General features: G+C 38.0%; 1 protein-coding gene across 1 annotated transcript in view; it reads left to right on the top strand.

Moving 5' to 3' along the window:
* Positions 1 to 581: 581 nt before the first annotated feature.
* Positions 582 to 22,710, top strand: part of LOC127431109 (glutamine--fructose-6-phosphate aminotransferase [isomerizing] 2-like) — a 34,464-nt gene continuing 12,335 nt past the window's right edge. Inside the window, exons 1-6 of the mRNA XM_051681372.1 lie at positions 582 to 699; positions 2,040 to 2,147; positions 4,504 to 4,599; positions 5,421 to 5,546; positions 6,868 to 6,926; positions 8,730 to 8,864. Coding sequence (XP_051537332.1) covers positions 693 to 699; positions 2,040 to 2,147; positions 4,504 to 4,599; positions 5,421 to 5,546; positions 6,868 to 6,926; positions 8,730 to 8,864 — 531 coding nt within the window. The 5' untranslated portion in view covers positions 582 to 692. The remainder of the gene's footprint in view (positions 700 to 2,039; positions 2,148 to 4,503; positions 4,600 to 5,420; positions 5,547 to 6,867; positions 6,927 to 8,729; positions 8,865 to 22,710) is intronic.

Genomic DNA, 22,710 nt, shown 5'->3' with positions numbered 1-22,710 from the left:
ATAAACTACATTTATAGCATAATACCCTTGTAATTACCAGTTTGTAACCTAAAAAAATGTCCTGTAAACCACCCACAACACACACACAAGGATTAATTTGTAGACTTTTAATATCAGTATCTATATTCAAAAACAATTGGCAAATGTGGTTTGTTCTCATTTACATAGGTTTGTGAAGGGTGTTCTTGTTGGAGCTGCAAACTGAACTGGAGCATGCATGACATTAATTGTCTATTTTTTCCAGTCCTTTAAAATATACATACTATAAAGTTACTATATACTAGAACTATAACATACTAGAACAAACAGTTTAGCTAACACTTGTCCTCCATTCTAAATGCATACGTTATGTAAACAAACTTTATATGTGTGTCCACACATCACAGCCTATATTGAGTGTATTTACATAGTCATAAGAATGTTATTACAGAAACTGAGAAACAAGCTGCTGTTCGTATCAAACAGGAATCATTGGCATCAAACCGGGATATTCACACACCTGTCAATCAGCCAGCAATGGGCGGGGCTGCCGTTGCCTTGGCAACCAGAGGTGGAGCAGGTTCGAAGTTATAAGTAAAAGCGGCTGTTTGTAATTCCAACACGAAGTCTTTGGATCATCTAGTGGCTTGCACCGCTCCGCTTCACCACCACACCACCACACTACCTTTAACTTGTGAGAAGATACTTGAACGATGTGCGGTAAGTTAGGCTTGTATACTATTATTATACATAATGAATAGGACAGCAGTGGAATACATTAATCGCGTTGATAAGATAAGTGTCTTCGTTTGGAATTTTGATTGCCGACATGAAAACTATTCGTCCCTATGAACGCGATTATAGTAGGCTGATGGCAGCGTCATCATTTAAATGTGAATGTTTGGTTGGTCTGATCATCACTCACTGGAGTTGTGACAGCTCAGGTGACAGATCCAGTTTGCAGTTTAACGGATGTGTCTCAAAACCTGATGAACTGGCTACCTGAACAGCAATTTTTGAAAATCATAGGTGCAAAGGGGACGCTCCTTTAATGCTTAAATATGCTGTCTATATAGGTAGATCACTAGTTTTAAAACACAGTCAACACACAGTATGGCTCCATTAATTTCACCCGGAGATGTGGATAAAAAAATACTAATACAGTTCTCACAAACTTCTCACACTAAATAAAATACTAATACTTATCTATCTATCTATCTATCTATCTATCTGTCATCCATCCATCCATCCATCTCAGATGTGAATGACTTTTTTTCTTCAGCAGAACACAAATTAAGATTTTAAGAAGAAAATGTCAGCTCTGTAGGTCCATACAATGCAAGTGAATAGTGACCAAAACTTTGAAGCTCCAAAAAAGCACATAAAGGCAGCATAAAATAATCCATGCGACTCCAGTGGTTTAATCCATGTCTTCTGAAGCAATCTAAGCGGTTTTGGGTGAGAACAGACCAAAATATAAATCCTTTTTCACTGTACATCTTAAAGCCTGAAGTCATGATCGCCAACGAAACTGCTGATGTCAAGATTTATAGTGAAAAGTGATGTTCTCACCCAGGACATGGATTGCTTAACAGGAGTCATATAGATTATCTTTATGTGGTCTCTAAGTGCTTTTTGGCTTTTTTTTCAAAGTTTTGGTCACTATTCACTTGCTTTGTGTGGATCTACAGAGCAGAGATATTCCTATAAAAATACTTGTTTATGTTTTGCAGAAGACAGAAAGTCATACACATCTGGGATGGAATGAGGGTGAGTAAATGATGAGAGAATTTTCATTTATGGGTGAACTATTCCTTTAATTAGCTCAAATCGCAATGTTTCTTCACTTTGTAAATATTTATCTACTTAAGGTCATTAGAAAGACAGGCAGACAGACAGACAGACAGATAGATAGATAGATAGATAGATAGATAGATGTTTTGGCACATATTGACAGAATAAAATTTCTTTTTGGCTCATTGGGTCAGTTTACATTGTCAGAACATTTGTCTTCTTGCACTAGTATCTTCAAACATTCTGAGTAACCTTGTTTCCGGCAGGAATTTTTGCCTACCTGAATTACAGAGTGCCACGGACGAGGAGGAATATCTTTCAGACCCTTATAAAGGGGCTTCAAAGACTGGAGTACAGGGGTTATGACTCAGCAGGTAAGACCGCCACTTCCACTCCTCTGTGAGGGTGGCATCAATGTTCTCCACTGGTAACAGATACGGCTCAAGACAGAAAACTGTGGCCTTTTTTCTTGCATTGTGGCAGCACAGAGAACCAGAGTGTCAGTTCTTCCATTGCTCTTGTCGAAGCAGTTGGGCGATACTTCTGTGAAAGTGATTATGAACAGGTTTGGCTATTCTAGTAATTCCACTGAAGACAAACCTTAGTGCTACGGAATACAGTGACATTCTAGAGAATTGTGTAATTCCAATTTTCCGGCACCAGTTTGGTTAGGGCAGAGACTAATTAGCCAGAGACAGAGCACTTGTAGTAAAATGAATTGTAGAAATTGGAACGTCCATTATGGTAAATGTAGAAAAGTCCCACTTTTCAGGTAAAAGAGCCAGTCACCTTTTAGATATAGACATCTCCTGTCAGTTAACTTGAGAACACACATGCGCATTACCTAGACAAGCTTGAAAAATTGTGTGTATTTTTTTCCTTCATCTGAGACGAAAATTGTAATTTATAGGGGCAGCGTTCACTGTGCAGCGAAGCCATTATCTGTATGGTATCTGTTATTATGACAAAATTATCTGTATCTGTATTAGTATAGAACCGGATGTGAGCAAGGCTTAAACCGGAAGTGTGTCAAAACTAATTTTAAAATGTAACTCTATTGCATTTAGGCTATAGCTTCTGTTTATAAAGTATGCCTCGGATAGGCCTAGTTAAATATTATTATTATTATTATTAATAATAATAATAATAATAATAATAATAATTATTATTATTATTGTTACATTATTATTATTATTATTATTTTCATTATAAATGATTAACCAGATAATTACATTAATTGGTAATGTGTATATAAATGTGATCAACTTACAGTTGAGCTCCACTATAAAATCATCACATCTCTGTTCAGGAATTCAACAGGACTCAGGGTGGTTTATAAATCCTTAGTATGCGTGAACTGTGTAAAACATTTGGAGTTAATGTGTTACAGATCAGACATTTCAAACAGACATTTCAAGAAGTAGAAAATGTGTATGATATAGTTAATACTCGAGAGTCTTGACAAGCTTAGATTTCTAAGACGCGCACAGTTAACAGAGACTGCAAAGGAGTCGAGAATGCGCCCATCCAATCTAAACTTGAAATCACATCGTGCGCATTTTTATTCACAGGTTTACACTGTAGTAATACTGACTTCACAGACTCATCATTGCTTTGTAATTTTCGATATGTTAATTAAAATATCGCTTTATACCTATGTTCGTTGGATGATCATTCTTCTGAATAGTTTTTCTATTAATTGGATGAATTCGTTATTCGTTTTGAAGTCATTATTCGTGCCTTTTCATATAAGGTATTCGGCTTCCGGCACATCCCAAATAATTTATGATACATTGTCATCAGATGTTATTTGATCGTAATCTTGACCAACATTTTCAGAGATTTCGGTCTTTCCCCATTCAAGTAGACAGGAGCTGTACTTTTATGCCACTTGTATCCATAGAAAATAGCTGCCCCGGAGCATTCCCAAGATTGTCGCTGAGTGGACTGATTTGCCTTGAAAGGGACTTTGGTGAGGGCCCTTTTCTGTTGCAACATGAAAATGTCCCTGTGCAGAAAGTGAGGTCCATAAAGAAAAGGTTTACTGCATCTGGAGTGAACCGAACTTGACTGGCAACAAAGCCCAGATCTGAACCCCATGGACCTTACTCACTATAGAGCCATCTTTTTTTCCACAATTTGGACTGCCCAATTCCCAATGCTCTCTAAGTCCTCGTGGTGGCATAGCGACTCGCCTCAATCCAGGTGGCGGAGGACGAATCTCAGTTGCCTCCGCGTCTGAGATCGTCCACGCATCTTATCACATGGCTTGTTGAGCGCGTTACTGCGGAGACATAGTGCTTGTGGAGGCTTCACGCTATTCTCCGTGGCATCCACACACAACTCACCACACGCCCCACTGAGAGCGAACCACATTATAGCGACGACGAGGGGGTTACCCCATGTGACTCTACCCTCCCTAGCCAATTTGGTTGCTTAGGAGACCTGGCTGGAGTCACTCAGCACACCCTGGATTCTAACTCGCGACTCCAGGTGTGGAAGTCAGCGTCTTTACTCGCTGAGCTACCCAGGCCCCACTGTAGTGCCATCTTTAATTTTTAATCAAATATGCCTCTACTGTAAATAAGGTCTGTTGAACACTGCAAGCCAGACCCCATTGCCCAACATCAGTATCTGACCTCACTGGTGCTTGTGCCATGGCTTTTTGTGTGTGAGAAGGTTTCTGTGAGTTGAATACCTTGATAAACTTGTCTTTTGATTTTTGGGCAGGTATTGCAGCAGATGGTCCAGGAAAAGATCACACAACTGACATCAGTCTCTTTAAGAAGAAGGGGAAAGTGAAAGCTCTTGATGAAGAAATCTACAGTATGTTAACCTGCTATATCATAAATCTTCTTCTAAACCTCTTCTCGTTTCTTTTGTTTTTTCTCATCTTTTCATCTTTTCATGTATCTTCTCGTCTCATTTATTAATCTCTTCTCTTTTTGTTATTCTTCTTATCTATTCTCTTCTTGTCTATTCTCATCTTGTTTCTTCTCTTCTTGTTTTGTCTCGTCTCTTCTCTTTTCATCTCATCTCGTCTATTTTCATCTCGTCTTGTATCTTTTTGTTTCTTCTCATCTCTTCTCTTCTTTCATTTATTCCTGTCTCTTCTAATCTATTCTCATTTTGTTTCTTTTCATCTTGTTTCGTCTTGTCTTGTCTCTTCTCGTCTATTCTCATCTTGTCTGTTTTCATCTTGTCTTGTCTCTTCTCTTTTCGTTGATTCACATCTCATCTCTTTTCTATTTGTTATTCTTCTCGTCTCTTCTCGTCTTATGTCATCTTTTCTCTTTTCGTCTCTTCTTTTCTTTTTATCTGTTCACGTCACTTCTCTTCTCATATTGTCTTCTCTTTCCTCATTATTCTTCTCGTCTTTTCTCTTGTCTATTCTCGTCTCTTCTCTTCTTGTCTCGTCTCATCTCTTCTGTTCTCTTTTTATCTCTTCTTTTCTCTTTTCTTTTCATCTATTCACATCTCTTTTCTGCTCATTTTGTCTCCTCTTTTCTCATTATTCTTCTCGTCTTGTCTCGTCTCCTCTCTTCTATTTTCATCTTGTCTCTTCTCTTCTTTGTCACTTTTGTCTTTATTGTGTTTTCTTTGTTTCTAATGATTCATCTTTGCTTTTACCCTGTTTGTATCATTAGAGAGTGACTCCATCGATTTCGATGCAGAACTGGACACACACTTTGGCATTGCACACACTCGCTGGGCCACGCACGGAGAGCCCAGTGCTGTCAATAGCCACCCTCAGCGATCCGACAAGAACAACGGTAAAACATTAAGAGAGATGTGAGACAGCACAAATTCAATTGACTGACTTCAGTCGGAGCCTGAATACAGTGTTATGGTGGTCATCTGGTTTACATCCAGTCATTAGTAAACCAGCTATGTTTGCCGTCAGTTCAAAACTCCAAGAAAAGACAGGATTGGGCAGCCAACAGATGCTTTAAAGCCATTAAGTTTTCAAAACTAATGAAAAGCTTGGCCTTAGTGCTGTGAATAACAGTGCAGATGTGAAAGTTCACCACTGAAAATAAACACGTTAGTATGGGGTAAAAACAGACAACAGGAGGTTCCTTTCAACGCCACAGCAGCAATAAGCGGAGGCTGTTTGGTGTGCCACTGTTCCTGGATCAGGTTGCTCCTCTAGTCCATATAGTCATTGAATAGAATCGATAATACAAACATGTGCAGTGCGGTCCAAAACTCTGAGACCACTAGCGAAAGTTCTCTTCTAATTTAATTAATTAACAAAAAGTTGAATTTTACATTTTTTAGTACTTGGTTTGCCCCCTTTTGCATAATGACAGGTCTTTAAGATCATTAGAAAAAACATTCAATCAGGTGTGTAATTTTAAAACTTATTACAAGACTACTTGCCAAATAAATTAATAAATGCTCGTGAAACATTGATTTGGAGATTACATTTTGTAATAATGTGAGAATAAATTAATCGCTGAACAGCTGAAATCCATCTCTGGTTTGTTGTTGGTGTTTATTTTGTAATTAATGAAGGCCTGGCTGCTTATTATGCATCATATTACAGGACTACTTACCAAATAAATTAATAAATGCACATTAAATATTGATTTGAGTTGAAATTATTTCATTAGTTTAATTATTGACTGGAACTAAAATTCTTTCAAGAAGTAGAAATGGCTACAAACAATAGAACATATTTAAAATTACAACCCATAACAAACACTGCATAGATCATTTTGTCAAACAGCCATTCTTGAAGTCTATTTCACACTGGAACATAATGCTTGACATGCCATTAGTGATTTGTGAAAGTAGCACCCATTGTTGTTAAGCAGTCACTGTTAGGTTTGACAGACAGCATGTTTTACAAGTGAATATGTTATATAGTGAAATGTGGCACATCCAGCTACAGCTGAATTCTATTGTACAAGTGCAAATTAAGGAACGTGAAACACTCAATATGTCAGTGGCCTTTCTAATGTAGCGTTTATGTTGGTGTAAGTAAAACAAAAAGAATGAGAGAAGTAATTCAGTGAACTTGTGTCTTGAATGATCAGACAACATAACCCAATCACTCATTAATTGCTTCTCTTTACCTTTTTTCTCTAGAGTTTGTTGTCATCCACAATGGCATCATCACAAATTACAAGGAGCTGAAAAAGTACCTGGTAAGCAGTATTTTTTAACATCATTGCTGTGGCTTAAAGGAATGTTCCAGGTTCAATACAAGTTAAGCTCAATCGACAGCATTTGGGGCATAATGTTGATTACCACAAAACATTTTTTTTTACTTGGCCCTCCTTTTATTTAAAAAAAAGGAAAAAAAAAAAAAGAAGAAAAAATCTGGGCAACAGTGAGGCACTTACAATGGAAGTGAATGGGGGCCAATTTTTGAACATTAAAATACTCACTTTTTCAAAAGTATAGCCACAAGACATTAACAGTATGTGTGTAAATATGATGTGTAATAAAATCACTTACTAACCTTTTCTGTGTAAAGTTACAGTATAGCCAATTTTACAACTTTGTTTGCCCGACGATGTGATGTAATGTCAACAAACCCTAAAACCCTAAATTGATTGTAAAAATGTCCATTAAACAACTTTACAGCTCAAATAATACACAAGTTTTAACAGAAGAATTAATGTAAGTGCTTTTAGAAAATTATAAGCTTCACATTTCTGTTTAAACCCTCCAAAAATTGGCCCCATTCACTTCCATTGGAAGTGCCTCACTATAACCTCGATTTTTGCTTTTTTTAAAGAAAAGGAGGGATGAGACGAAATTAATTTTTGTGGTAATCAACATTATGCTACAAATGATATCGATTGAGCTGAACTTGCATTGAACCCGGAATATTCCTTTAAGTGTGATTAATATGTGAAGGTCTTTTCTGCACAGTATGTCGCAAGCCTAGCCTTCTGGTTTCATAATTTATGTGATAATAATTTATTTAGGGTGTGGACTTCAAGACAAGAGGCATATTAGGACAAAGTGTAGAATATAGTATTAGCCTTAATTGTACTAAACATAGCAGTAAATTAAAAGTTTGCTGTAAAAAATTTTATAAATTTTTCTTTCTCTTTTATGGCCTACTTATAATGCCAAATACAATCATTATTTAGTTTTTCATGACAGTTTTTCATGAAATAAACCATATAAACTAATGCTCATGTGTCTGAATGGGAGCAAATATCTGAAGCCGTGTTCCAACATCAAGAGTGGAAGCTTATAGAGAGGACCAATTCCCTATTAATAGCCATGGTTTTGAAATTAACAAGTACATATGCGTGTGGAGTTTGTGCATTCACATACTTTTGGCCATGTAGTGTATATTTTTAAAAAATTTACTTCAGACACTTGTTTCTCACATAAGGATCCTTCAGAATAAAATGCAGAGTGGCGGGTGCTACACACAGCCAGGAAACACAATATACTGTATGGCAGATTTGAACACATTTTCACATTGTTAGTTCTTCTGTTTCGAAATAATAGTATCAATGCTACTTCATCCATTTTACCTCACCTGGTCTTGGCCGGGACAAGTTTCTGATTATAGTCAGAGTAGTTTGTGTTGAAACTGTTTTGTAGGAACGACTTGGATCAGTTTTCCAGAAACTGTTTATGACATTTCATTATTTCTGACATGGTTTATTTCAGCCCACAGATAGTTGATTAAGGTAAGTAAATGACTCTGTTTGAGATAAAAGGCCGACTATCTTGTTTCAGTGGCATACGTCACATTTATTGTATGCAGCATCACAGTAAACATCTCCAAGTTTATTGCAAAATGTCTCGTAATACTCATCATATAAGCATTGAGGATAAATTTGAGTTATTCAGAATTCCAGTCTCTTTTACTTTCTATTCTCTCTCTTTCCATGTCTTTGCCCCTTTACTCTAAGAAAAAACATATTTTGTTTTGCAACTGCGTCTGTAACCATGGCTTTCTCATCCCAACCCATTGATAGGTTTCCAAAGGCTATGAGTTTGAGTCGGATACAGACACAGAGGTCATCCCAAAGTTGATCAAATATCTCTATGACAACCGCGAGAACCATTATGTGTCCTTCTCCACCCTAGTGGAGCGCGTCATCCAGCAGCTGGTAAGCAGCATAAGTGTGTGTCTGTTTTTGTGTGTTGTGAGAGGGTGGTCTTATTCACATGCCTCTGGGAACCTTTGTATTGTGTAAGTTAAAGGCCAGTTTTTGCTCATTTACAGCCCTCTTAAAGACACAGAGAGAAAGATCAGAGGTAGAGCTCTGTTACATGTTTCTTCATCCCCATGATATACAATTTTTGTTTCTTTCTCATGCTGCCAAACAAAGGCAAAACACAATAACTACACCAACACTGATAGAGAAAAATGGCTTCATAGTTTTGTATTTTGGTGTGGAATTTGTAGTCTTCGTTTTCTCTGAATCTGAGCATAGTTAAGCCAAACCCATCTGTCACAGGACAGACTGATAGACCCTGTTTACACCTTGTATTAAGATGCATTTTGGGTGATCTGATCACATGTGGTCAGATGAGACACAGCGCTTTTTACACCTGGTCGCTCAAATGTGGCCAATTGTGTTCGGATTTCGAGGGGAGTGAGTCTGATTTCATGATGATATACATTAAATACAATGTCAGCGTGTTACTACGTGATTTTAAAGTGCAAATAATTCATAAAAGACAAGGAAAGTGCAGATGAAATTCAATCTAAGCACAAAAGCAACATTTCAAGCTGAATTCTTAGTTATTTTTGTGGAGTACCTGTTAGCTTAGCTTCAGTTGTATGTGCTTTTCATCTGTGTCACTGCATTTTATGGTTATTTCCTTTTAAATATGCTCGTAACCGGCAAAGGTTAAACTCTTGTTTGAGCACATTGGTTGATTGACAGGTAAGGGGTGGTGCTTCACTGCTGTCCTGGACGCATCAATACGGATTAGCGTTTAAACCTCAAATGCGATGTGTTCACATGCGTTTTTGACTACGTCCGTATGTGGTTTTTGTGATCCAATCCCCATATACACCTGTATTTAGCTCTGACCATGTGTGATCGGATCTCCCGAGACGTATCTTTTCACACCAGGTGTAAATGGGGTCATAGTCTAAAAGACACATTTATGTTCAAATTCCATTTCGAAAAAAAGTGTAGTCACAGCGTTTTGCCTTTTATCACGACAGCACAGATCTCACTCACTTATAAATTAAGTAAGGGATAACGTACAATCCGCTGTGCATCAGGATCCTGATCACCCTGTTCGGGTTTATTTTGTGATAACAACTGGCTGACTGTACATTATCCCGCTTATTACACGGCTTATAACCAATGAATAAATACATAGACATAAAATATTGATTTGCGTTGAAATTCTGACTGCTCATTTTAAATCTTATTACAAGACTACTTGCCAAATAAATAAATAAATGCTCATGAAACACTGATTTGTGATTCAATTATGTAATTATGTGAGAATAAATTAATCGCTGAACAGCTGAAATCCATCTCTGGTTTGTTGTTGGTGTTTATTTTGTAATTAATGAAGGCCTGGCTGCTTATTATGCATCATATTACAGGACTACTTACCAAATAAATTAATAAATGCACATTAAACATTGATTTGAGTTTATTTTATTAGCTTACTTCTATAGATCGCACAGTGATCCAAGACAGAAACGAAAGCTCGCAAATTCAAAGATGAGTGGTCTGATACGTGGATGTGTGGTTGTTACAGAGAAATATCAGACTGCTAGATGGCGCTATTGTCCAATCAGAATCAAGTATTCCAGAGAGCCGTGTAATAAGTCAGGATAATGTACAATCAGCCGGTCTTTATGGCAAAATCCACACAGTATGATCTGGACCCTGCCGTGAAGAAGATAAATAAACAAAAGGACATGAAATATTAATTTGAGACCTAATGATTTTATTATGTGGGAAGAAAGAGACCTTAGAGTTATAGGAGAGACATGAAACTAGCACAGCTGTGTTGGAAATTGGTTGCCTGGGACAAGTCAGTTTCACAGTTTTCATTATACAAACATATTTTTGTATAATACCACATTAAAATGCAATTCACCAATCAGAATCAAGTATTCCAGAGAGCTGTATAATAATAGAATTTAGTCTGCTTAAAACTGTTTTTTGTTTTGTTTTAATAACTTCACATAGTCATCATCTTATCTGCAAGGCCATCAATATGTCGATCACACAGTTAAAGTTTGGTCTTCTTCACTATATCAGTTATATAACAAATAACATTTATCAGCACAGGAAGCATGCTAGCTCTCGCTTGTCTCCAGGTAATTAATATTAGATAGATTTTCAAACCAGGACAGTTGAACCTTGTTTTATGAGTCGATGTCAGAACCTTTGAACGACTCCCATGGCAATAACATTCTCAGCTCTATCCAAACATTGTTCATCAGCGACTATGTATGATCAAGGGCCTTGCCCTTTACAATAATCTTGACAGAAGTCCAGTCCTTATCATAACTTTATAAAAGACCAGGCCATCCTATCAGGACAATAAGTGTGTGACTTTATCCCTGTTTTCAGCATGAGACTCTTTTTTTATGGCACCTTCGGTAAATTGATTACACTGCAATGGTAGCCCCCACCATCTTAGTGGTGGACGGCTGGGCAATAAAAAGGGATAGCGTTTAAGGCGTGCATTTGGTTCTAATGGGATCGCCACAGGTTTTTTTGCCTGTTGAAATCTGCGCAGCTAAAGGAGGAGGGTGGAAACATCAACTGCCCGTCCTACTTTTAAAGGAGCAAAAGTGGAGAGTTAAAGAGAAAGGAACAAGTTTTACCCTAAGGCTGATTGAAAACAGACTGAGGCTGTGTTTAAAGGAATTGTTTACCCAAAAATATTAATTCTGTCATCATGTCATTTCAAACCCATATGACTTTCTTTCGTGGTACACAAACTGAGACATTTTGATCACTGTTTTCCATGCTGTTTATCATACAGTTTGAATAAATGGGAACTGAAGCTTTCAAGCTTCAAAAAGGATGTAAAAACACCATAAAAGTATAATTAAATTAGCCCCTATGACTGGTGCGCTAAATTGCAAGTCTTTTGAAGCATACAATAGCTTTGTGTGAGAAACAGACAGAAATTAAAGTTGTTATTCAAAGAAAATAGTGACTTTGCTATTGTTGCCCTTAGCGTATTCATGAGAGATGTAGCAATATCCTGTTTGTGAGCAAATAAATATATATATATATATATATTTTTTTTTACAATTCAGAATCTTTTGATACTGTTCACAAAACTGGTCTGAAAGACTTGTTCATGAATCAAACTGATATGGTTCTCAAGTTTACTGACCCCTTTTTACATGCTCTTCAGAAAACGCCTTTTTCATGTTTTTTTTTTTGTTTGTTTTGTTTTGCAGAAAGCAGCATTCTGAAATGTCATGTAAACTTCACTTAAGGGGGTTAAGAGAAAGCGGTTTTACACGTAGGTTTCTGCCGGAGAATGCTGCTTATGTTGCCTTGTAAAGGCATAACTACAAGTTGTTGTAGGTTTTTGAAGAGTGTAAAGGCCAAAGTGTACTACGGTTGTCTGCCTTGGTGATCACTCCACACGGTCCATGCAGACTTCATCTGTGCGCATCATCGGAGCATACACCTGCCGTTTACTGTACTAAAAGTGTATCACAAAACAGTTGTTGTGCGCAAGGATGGATTAAGAACTGAGAGGCCCATGGGCCAGTACACCATGGAGGCCCCCCATGACATGTCACGTGACTACGTTTACTTTTATGCGCTACAGGACGCTTGCCAAATTTGGTTGGATTTTTCAAATTGACAGAAGCAAAGTTTGGAACAATGTCTTACACGGCCAGTTATATGTACTTTTTAATTATGCACCGATCCAAAATCATGCGTTATTAATAGGGATGTGCATGGTATTCAAATACCAAAATCACTATTCGGTTATTTTGCACTAGTTTAGAGGTCTTCAACCCGATCTGAGTCCAACGGAACCCAACAAACCTACAGGTTTTGGGCCAGGTTCGGGTCAGTTTTTCAGCTAGGCTACTGAGCGAGTTACGGGCTGTTTACACGAGGCTCTATATGTAAACTTGCTCTGGACGGACGTCTTTGATCGTTGTGCCACAACTCACTGTAAAGTTTAAAAGAACTTTAATATTTATAAACGCATCTCGAGACACCTGTGTTCTGTTTCACCATTTGTTGCATTGCATCAAGCTTTGTCAGTGCTGGTGTCACAAATTGACATTCTGATGAAGTTCAGGTTGCAAAGAGGACTTAATGTGACACATGATTCCAGATTGTTTTTCACCTGGCAAAGTTTCAGCGCTTGATAAATGGTGAACCAATGTTTTCCCCCCTTTTGCTCTGGTTTGCAGACAATAATTACACAAGTTAAATGCTGAATCATTTAAAAATCAAAGCATTCCGAGAAGTCCTATAATCCGTAGTGTTCGCTGCCTCATGGAAAGTGAACCTGCCCGAGCAGAATTATGCATTTTCCATTGATTAAGAATAGGCCTACTATGTTACAGTGACAGAGATTATTTTTGTTCGACTTTAATGTAATTTTATCATTTGAAGATTTAGGTAGGCTTATTGTGCTATTTAGGCTCATAGCTCACTGTGCACTTTATTCTCTGCTATCTGAGATTGTGTTTGACGCATCCATGGCAATAAACATTCTTTATTCCAGAGTCCCAACTCCCGACAAATAACAGAATATCCATTCGTTAACTCTCACGGTTAACTAAATATTACAAAATGTAACCGTGCACATATTTAGGGTATTAAGGTACCTTTCTCTTTATCATTAAATATTAAATGCATGCAGGACTTAAGTCCTATATACTGTTGCACGAATTCTGTCGCTTATATTAATTTAAACCATCAGCTTTGTACACAGCCAGGGTAAACTGCACCTTATCTTTGTGTTTGGAAGCTTTTTGTAAATCAGATGCTGTTCTCTGTAGTCCTTCAAATAAATGCGCTGCACCTGGAGATGCAGATTCCCTGAGCACGCATTCGAGTGCCTGTGGTCGCGCTGCTGTCGTCCAGCATGCATTTGGCCGAACAAATGGTATTTCACATAAGGCTGACATTTACATGAATTTATAATAGGTATCTCAAAATAAATAAATAATTTATATAGAGCTCAGGGCCCTTTGAGTTTAGAGGCCCCTGGGCAACGGCCCAATCAGCCCGATGGTTAATCCGTCCCCGCACATGCATCAAACGTGTTCGTATTTGCTCGCCGTCAAAAGAGTATACTTCGAAAGACAATGCGGTCGACTGGGCGCGATCCAATCTGGAATGCAGGAAAATAAAATACCTGGGCCTTAACTAAAGTAACGTCAGTGGATGTAGCGCTACATCATATCAGCAAGCAATTTGAAATAACATCTAGAAATAAAGTGGAGCAACGAACAACAATAAAATGACCGATACTCAGAATACTCGGATATCAGAATCGGGTCTGATAGCACGCTCATATACTTGTACTCGTACTTGTAAAAATGATCCGAGACCAAAAACCAATACCATCTGACGGATGAGTGTCTTTATGTAAACATTCAGCGCCCAAATTAAAATCGTTATGTCCTAGTGAGATTATTTATTATTAACAGCAAAAGCACAGATTTAATGAGATAAATATATAGTTTGCATGTGCTGCAAGCTTCAAATGTGAGCGCTTGTGATTGTGTTTGTGCAGACATAAAGACACAAAGAGCCCATACCTTTTAGAGATCCTTGGGTCATACATATAAAACACCATCATGAGCATTGCACGCACCTTTTGTAGCAGATGACAGTAAGCAGATAACTAGTTCACTTTTTAGCATGAGACACATACAAAATAAATATTTATTTAATAAAATAGCAAACTTTTGCAGTTTAATAATCACTTTGAATCACGTAGCGACTGGCTTATCCAGATTAAGAAGCTACCATCATAACAAAGAAACACTTAAAAATAAAAGTTCGCCAAAAGCTCAATTTAAATGGAAAAAAGTAAAACAGAAATAGATCACTACTGTATAGTTATGTAATATTCACTGTAATACTACTAATACTAATAATAAATCAATAATAATTGTATTATAATAAAGCAATATCTCACATCTGTGATGCAGCACTTTATTTGACAAAAAAACTCCAGTGTTTTATTTTGGATTGTGCTGTGAGGTTCTGTATAAAAGCACTTCATTTGATGAAAATAATAGAATATTATTTTGAAAATGTATTGTTATATTTTTATTTGATTACATTTTTAATGAATGAATTTATTTAAACACCATTTTAATGATAAAATTGAAATAAACTGTTGATATGGAATTCTGAAAAAAACAAACAGGTATTGGACTCGGTATCGGTAAGTACCAAAAAATTAAGTATCAGTACTCTTACTTGTTCTCAAAAATTATATTGGGACATCCCTAAATTAAAGGCATGTTCTTTATTCACACCAAGTCATTTTTATTTTTATTTACAGAAAATCATGCTTTAATAGAAAATTAAACTGTAATATCTATAAAGTCTTAGAGTCATCATTGTGTAATTGTAAATTGTGTATAAAAATAAATAATTAATTAGTTAAATAATAATTGTATTTAGAACCCCAGTGAGCAAGCCGAAGGCAACTGTGGCAAGGAACACAAAACTCAATATGTTGGTTAATGGAGAAAATAACCTTAGGAGAAACCAGGCTCACTGTGGGGGCCAGTTCCTCTATGGCTAAACAGCATGAATATAATGCCAATATTAGTTATTTATGTGCAATGCAAGTCATGGTGTAACATTTGTAAACTAAGTAAGTGTTAAGGGCCAGTATTTAAACAAAGATTTTGTATGAACTGTAAAATTAATGACTTTGAAGTTCTCCCTGGATTAACTGCAGAAGTTCACATAGATGCATTGTTCTTTAATGTTGGCTGATGAAGGCTTTTGTTGGCAGTTAATTGACAGTCTATGTATTCCATTTCAAGAGTGTAGTCCATCAATAAACAAAGGTGATGCAGGCAGAGATCAATGAGGTGCATCGCAGTTCAACCAGCAGGTCATTTCGGTGATGTTCGGTGGGGTCCATCCTATGTCCAAGGTTCAGGCAGTGGCTTTTGAAGTATCTGATGTCTTACAGTTGGAGTTGGCATCAGTTCATCCTCTGAAGTCCATCATAAAAGACTGAAGTGCTGTCTAGCTAGCACCGACTGTAGTTTGTCATCATCACTCAGCGACACGTTGCAGTGGAGTCTGACACCAAGCAGGAACGGAGCTGGATCTGGCCGGCTCTGGTAACCTCGGGATATGAATCCTGAAGTTGAGACAGGGAAACAAATAGAATAATATTAGCGTAGATGCTATTCAATTTATTTCAGATTTATAGATTATGAGAAATGTTTCTGAGAAATGAACTGAGTGGACTTAAACTTAAATTAACTAGTCTTAAACTGAGTGAGTGTGTCTGCGTCCCGAACAGTGTTAGGGAGACTATTCCATAGTTTTGGAGCCAAATAGGAAAAGGATCTACCTCCTTTTGTGGATTTTGATATTCTGGGAACTATTAACAGGCCAGAATTTTGTGATCATAATGAACGTGATGGAATATAGTGTGGTAGAAGTTCACTTAAGTACTGTGGAGCTAGACCATTCAAAGCTTTGTATGTACTCAACAGAATTGTAAAATTAAAATGAAATTTAACAGGTAGCCAATGTAACGATGATAAAATTGGGCTAGTATGATCATATTTCTTGGTTTGAGTCAGCAATCTGGCAGCTGCATTTTGAACCAACTGAAGTTTATTTATTGAACTTGCAGTACATCCTCCCAGTAATGCATTACAATAATCTAGTCTTGAGGTCATGAACACATGAATTAGTTTTTCGGCATCAGCAATCAGAGAGCATGTGTTGTAACTTAGCAATAGCTTCTGAGGTGGAAGAATGCTGTTCTACAAACATTGGAAATATTTTCAAAGGACAGACTGGTATCAAATATAACAAGTTCTTTGCTGTAGAAGACGACATAACAGTACATCCATCAAAACAGTACAAGTCAAATTATATTTTAGCGGCTTATTTTTAGAGGTTTCTGGTCCAATAATTAGTACCTCTGTCGGAGTTGAGGAGAAGGACATTTCTGGCCATCCAATCCTTGATTTCATTGATACGCTCTGCTAATTCGGAGAATTGTGAAATTTCGTTGAGTTTAGAAGAAATATAAAGTTGGGTATCATTGGCATATCAGTGGAAACTTATTCCATGATTCCTGATCATATCTCCCAGGGGAAGCATATATAAGGAGAAAAGCAGAGGCCCTAAAACTGATCCCTGTAGCACTCCATACTTAACTTTGGTTTGATTTGACAATTCCTCGTTTACACATAAAAAATGGTAGTGGTCTGATAAATAGGACCTGAACCATGCTAATGCAAGTCCACTAATGCCAACATAATTCTCCAGCCTATTCAAGAGAATGTCATGATCTATGGTGTCGAAGGCAGCGGTAAGATCTAAAAGCACTAGAAGAGAAATGCAGCCGTGATCAGATGATAATAGCAAGTCATTTGTAACTCTGATAAGTGCAGTCTCTGCACTGGGAGATTTGAAATAAGTCTTTAATTAACCAATTCTCCAGGATCAAGCTGTGGCTTCTTAAAAAGCGGTTTGGAGTTAATAATATTAAGAAGAGGTTCTGAGATTACAGAGAATACCTCTTTTAAGAGCTTAGTTTGTATTGGATCTAACATATATGTTGTGGCTTTTGATTTTTTGTTCAGTTTTGTTAGCTCTTCATGACCTATGACAGAGAAGGATTGATGTTGCTCATGAGGAAAATTATGAGACACTGTTTTCTGAGGTGCTGTGACAGTTGATTGCATAATTCCAATTTTATTTCTGATGATTTCTATTTTATCAGTAAAGAAGTCATTACTATTGTGCTGTGACGGAATATCAGGTTCAGTCGAGGCTTTATTTCTAACCAATTTAGCCACAGTACTGAATAAACACCTAGGATTGTTGTGGTTATTTTCTATGAGTTTGCTAAAATATGCTGACCTGGCAGCTTTTAGTGCCTGTCTGTAGCTACAGACACTATCCTTCCATGCACCGCGAAATACCTCTAATTTTGTATTCTTCCACTTGCGCTCCATTTTCCGAGCTGCTCTCTTGAGAGCATGAGCATAATCATTGTACCATGTTGCAGGGCTTTTTTCTTGAATTTATTTAATCGAAGGGGGGTGACACTATCAAGAATGCTAGAGAAGGGCCTGGGTAGCTCAGTGGTAAAATACGCTGGCTACCACCCCTGGAGTTCGCTAGTTCGAATCCCAGGGCGTGCTGAGTGACTCCAGCCAGGTCTCCTAAGCAACCAAATTGGCCCGGTTGCTAGGGAGGGTAGAGTAACATGGGGTAACCTCCTCGTGGTCGCTATAATGTGGTTTGTTCTCGGTAGGGCACATGGTGAATTGAGCGTGGTTGCCGCGGTGGATGGCGTGAAGCCTCCACACACGCTATGTCTCCGTGGCAACGTGCTCAACAAGCCATGTGATAAGATGCGCGGGTTGACTGTCTCAGATGCGGAGGCAACTGGGATTCGTCCTCTGCCACCAGGACTGAGGCGAATCACTATGCGACCACGAGGACTTAGAGTGCATTGGGAATTGGGCATTCCAAATTGTGGAGGAAAAAAACAAACAAACAACCATAATAACAACAAACAATTGTGGTAAGTCATGGCATCTGCTCATTTTATTTCTTCCTGCACTGCATGCCACATGTTTCTCCCAAATTGGGAGAAAAAGGTGAAAAAATCCCCCCCCCAAAAAAAAAAAAAAAAAAGAATGCTAGAGAAGACTGTATTTATATTTTCTTTTATACATCAAGTTCTTCTAGACTTTTTGGCTTACTCAGTATGTGAGACAATTCTGGAAGACTATTAGTGAAGCTATCTTTAGTGGTCAAAAGAACAGTTCTACCTGAATGGTGTAGATTGAGTAACATTAGCTGATCGCAGCATACAAGAGACGAGGTAATGATCTGAGATGTCATCGCTCTGCGATAGAATTTCTATAGTATCAACATCAACTCCATATGACAGAATTAAATCTAGCATTTTATTATGCCGATGAGTCGGTCCTGTCACATTTTGTCTGACTCCAAGAGAGTTGAGAATATTGATAAAAGCTAATCCCAATGTGTCATTTTCATTATCTATGTTAATGTTGAAGTCACCAACAATTAAAGCTCTATCTACAGTAAATACTAGATCTGATAGAAAATGTGCAAATTCACCAAGGAAATCAGAATATGGCACGGGTGATCTATATACTGTAGCAAGGGCAAAAGACGAGATTTTTTTTTTATCTGATGGTTTAAGCATCACATTAAGGTTAATTACTTCAAAAGACTTAAACGTATATCCTGTCCTCTGAGTAACACAATAAACTTCACTGTAAATTGCAGCAACACCTCCTCCTCGACCCTTCAGATGAGCCTCATATTTATAACAATAACCTGGGGGAGTAGATTCATTTAAACTAATATATTCATTAGGTTTTATTTCATTTACAATTAGTGCTTTGGTTGAAAGAGATCTAATGTTTAGTAGCCCTACCTTTATTTTAATTTTTTCAAAGTTTGACCTTAATAAAAAATTTTCTAAATGATTTTGTGAGGGGTTTGTGTTTGGTAGTTCGGGGAACAGACACAGTCTCTATATGATATCTAGGTGATAATGTCTCTATGTGTTGTAGTTTATGTGACCTGTGTGATTAACCAGTCTGCTTCCTGACCTGGGCCCTAGTTAGTCAAAAACTATCTCTATTAAGTCTATGAGAGCGGCATCTTCCCTGGAGGGTTAAATCCTATGCTATTCCCTGGACACCACTCAGACATCCAGCCATTCAGTGACACTAATCTACTATAAACTTCGTCACCATGATGAGCAGGGGGGGGGCCAGAGCATATTACAGTGTCTGACATCATTTTTGCAAGTTCACACACCTCTAACATTTTCTTTAGTGATCTCCGACTGGTGAAGCCAGACATCGTTAGTGCCGACATGAAAAACAATTTGAGAAAATCTATGTTTAGCATTAGCCAGCACTTGTAAATTTGATCTGATGTCAGACGCCCGAGCCCCCAAAATGTATTTAACAATAGTAGCTGGAGTCTCTATTTCCACGTTCCTTACAATAGAATCACCTATTACTAAGGCTCTTTCAACATGATTCTCAAGGAGTGCATCACTGAGTGGGGAGAAATGAGTGGAAACCCTAACAGGAACGGGAGAGTGGTGTTGTTTTGCCCTATAACTATGCTGCAGAGATGTCACCCATATGCCCTTCTTCGGGGGTTCTACAGCTGGAACCAAAGTGTGTGTGTGTTGCTCGCTGTTCTACCCGCATCCAAAACAATATCTACAGGCTTCTCGTTCTCACTGACCTCCACTAGCGTTCGGAGACTAACTCATTAATCTTCTCCGTCAGCCTGACTAATTCCTTACATTTATCACATGTGAATCCCTCACTGCTGATGGAAGAAGCTATAGTAAACATGTGGCATGCAGTGCAGGAAGAAATAACATGAGCGGATGCCATGACTTACAAAAATTTTTTGTTGTTGTTATGGTTGTTTGTTTGTTTTTTCTCCCCTTTTCTCCCCAATTTGGAATGCCCAATTCCCAATGCACTCTAAGTCCTCGTGGTGGCGTAGTGACTCGCCTCAATCCAGGTGGAGGAGGACCAATCTCAGTTGCCTCCGTGTCTGAGACTGTCAATCCGCACATCTTATCACATGGCTTGTTGAGCATGTTACTGCGGAGACAACACGCTGTTCTCAGCGGCATCCATGCACAACTCACCATATGCCCCACCAAGAGCAAACCACATTATAGCAACCATGAGGAGGTTACCCCATGTGACTGTACCCTCCCTAGCAACCGGGCCAATTTGGTTGCTCAGGAGACCTGGCTGGAGTCACTCAGCATGCCCTGGATTCGAGCTCATGACTCCAGGGATGGTAGTCAGCGTCTTTACTCGCTGAGCTACCCAGGCCCCCACTGTTATGGTTGTTCTTGAGTGGTGAGGGTTTGAGATCGATGTGGTTCGATGTGGTTCCTGATCAGCAGATGTTTGAGATTGATGCAATAATCCATGTAAAACACAGAGGAGAAAACGAATGCACACAGTCGAGATGCAAGAAAAAAATAAAAGAAAAAAGAGACAAACAGGTGTGCACGTTAAAATACACGCAGTTGAAACAGTAGAAAAGCGGAAAAAACGAAGCACACGGTAAAATGGCAAAGGATAAAATGATGAACGTATAAGAATAAGCAATGCTAAGCAGGCTAGCAAGCTACAAACACAGACACGTGCAGCGTGCTGGCAGCAACTGGAACAGAACCAGCTTCATGGGGAAATTACATTGTGGAGAAAGCTTACTTACCGAACCGCATGTATACAGGGGTGAAGAGTAAGCAGCCACTAACACAGTGTTTGTAAATGTGAATGCCACTTTCATGTCTTAAGCAGATTTCTGGTGTCTATGTAAACAAGCTGAATAACTCAGAGAGGGTTTAACAGGGAAATGGGCTTAATTGTCATGACAATACACATCACAGTGCAACCAGTCTGAATAGTCCTAGAAATAGTCTGCATTTAAAAAAAAAATGGTTCTTGATAGGAAAAGGGTTCCTTACTGAACTCAGCAAGTTTTTAAGCTGCTGTAAGGAACCATTGAGGAACATTTATTTTTAAGTGTGTGTGTGTGTGTGTGTGTGTGTGTGTGTTTTAAGGAAACACACGTTTTACCATGTTTGTGAGCAGGGGCAAATATTAGTTTACGCAGCAAACAGAGAGGGCCCCTGTTCCCCTCAGTTCATCCCTCAATGTGGGGCTCTGTTCTTCTTAGCTCCCCTGCACCGCTCTACCACTCTGGGCCTCCCCTCCAGGCCTGATCCTGAGCTGCACTGGGGATTAAAGAGGGGAGCTGAAAAAGAAATGCAAGACTTTAACTCTGCCCATTCAACAGAATGATGATATTTTCATTTAGATCTGTATCAAAACTCTTCCCTTGTCACACTCACTCTGTTCCAAAACCTAGTTAGCTTCCTCCTTAGAAAGCATTTTAAGGCATCTTAGGTGCGCTTGATGAAAAATCTATTTCAAAATATATTTCATTTAAAACTTAATTATGCTGCCTCCTGAGATACATTGTTTTGTTCTAAATTATAATCGAGCTACAGTCTTAATCTTTCTTAATCTGTCTGTGCAAATATACATGATGCAGTGCATAATCGCATATTTAAAGCAGGGACATCAGCTGAGGAGCTGTTAAATACATCGTGCATCACCTCCGGTTTTTGGATCATGCATACAACGCAGGTCTTATTTACTTGTACACATGCTGGACGAAGCCCAGCTACAATCGCATTATCTAGGTTCAGAAAACTTCAGAAAAACCAGACTGGTACATTTCCAGTCAGACTAAAATGTTTACATGACATTATAAAAAGACAAATGATTGTTTTTAGTCCGACTGAAAGCAAACATTTCAAGCGCATGTAAACGTACAAGCTGAAAAAATGCATTTAAGATGTCAGAGAAAGCGAGAGAAAATAATTAATTATAAATGTATTAATATAATACTTAAAAGTATAGATAGTATAAACAATTTTAAAACAAATGTAATTGTTTGTGCAATGTATATTTATGCTTATGTATTAGTATCACATTGTACCTCTCCCATCACTTGCATTAAAATCAATTGTGAGTTGAGTCTTCTGTGCGCTATTTTTATAACGCACAGATTTGCTTTTTATGTGGAGTGTTCCAAATTAGTTATTTATTTTGAGGTTCTATATCAGTTAGGGTGCTGCCATAGAAGGCAGCCTATGTAGGCAGTAAACATGCATTTATATCAGTAGGTTTTGGAACAGAGCGCCTGAGAAATC

This window comes from Myxocyprinus asiaticus, chromosome 40 (assembly GCF_019703515.2).
Source record: "Myxocyprinus asiaticus isolate MX2 ecotype Aquarium Trade chromosome 40, UBuf_Myxa_2, whole genome shotgun sequence".
Taxonomy (NCBI): domain Eukaryota; kingdom Metazoa; phylum Chordata; class Actinopteri; order Cypriniformes; family Catostomidae; genus Myxocyprinus; species Myxocyprinus asiaticus.
Note: the sequence above shows the minus strand (reverse complement) of the source record. Positions and strands in the feature narration are given on the sequence as shown.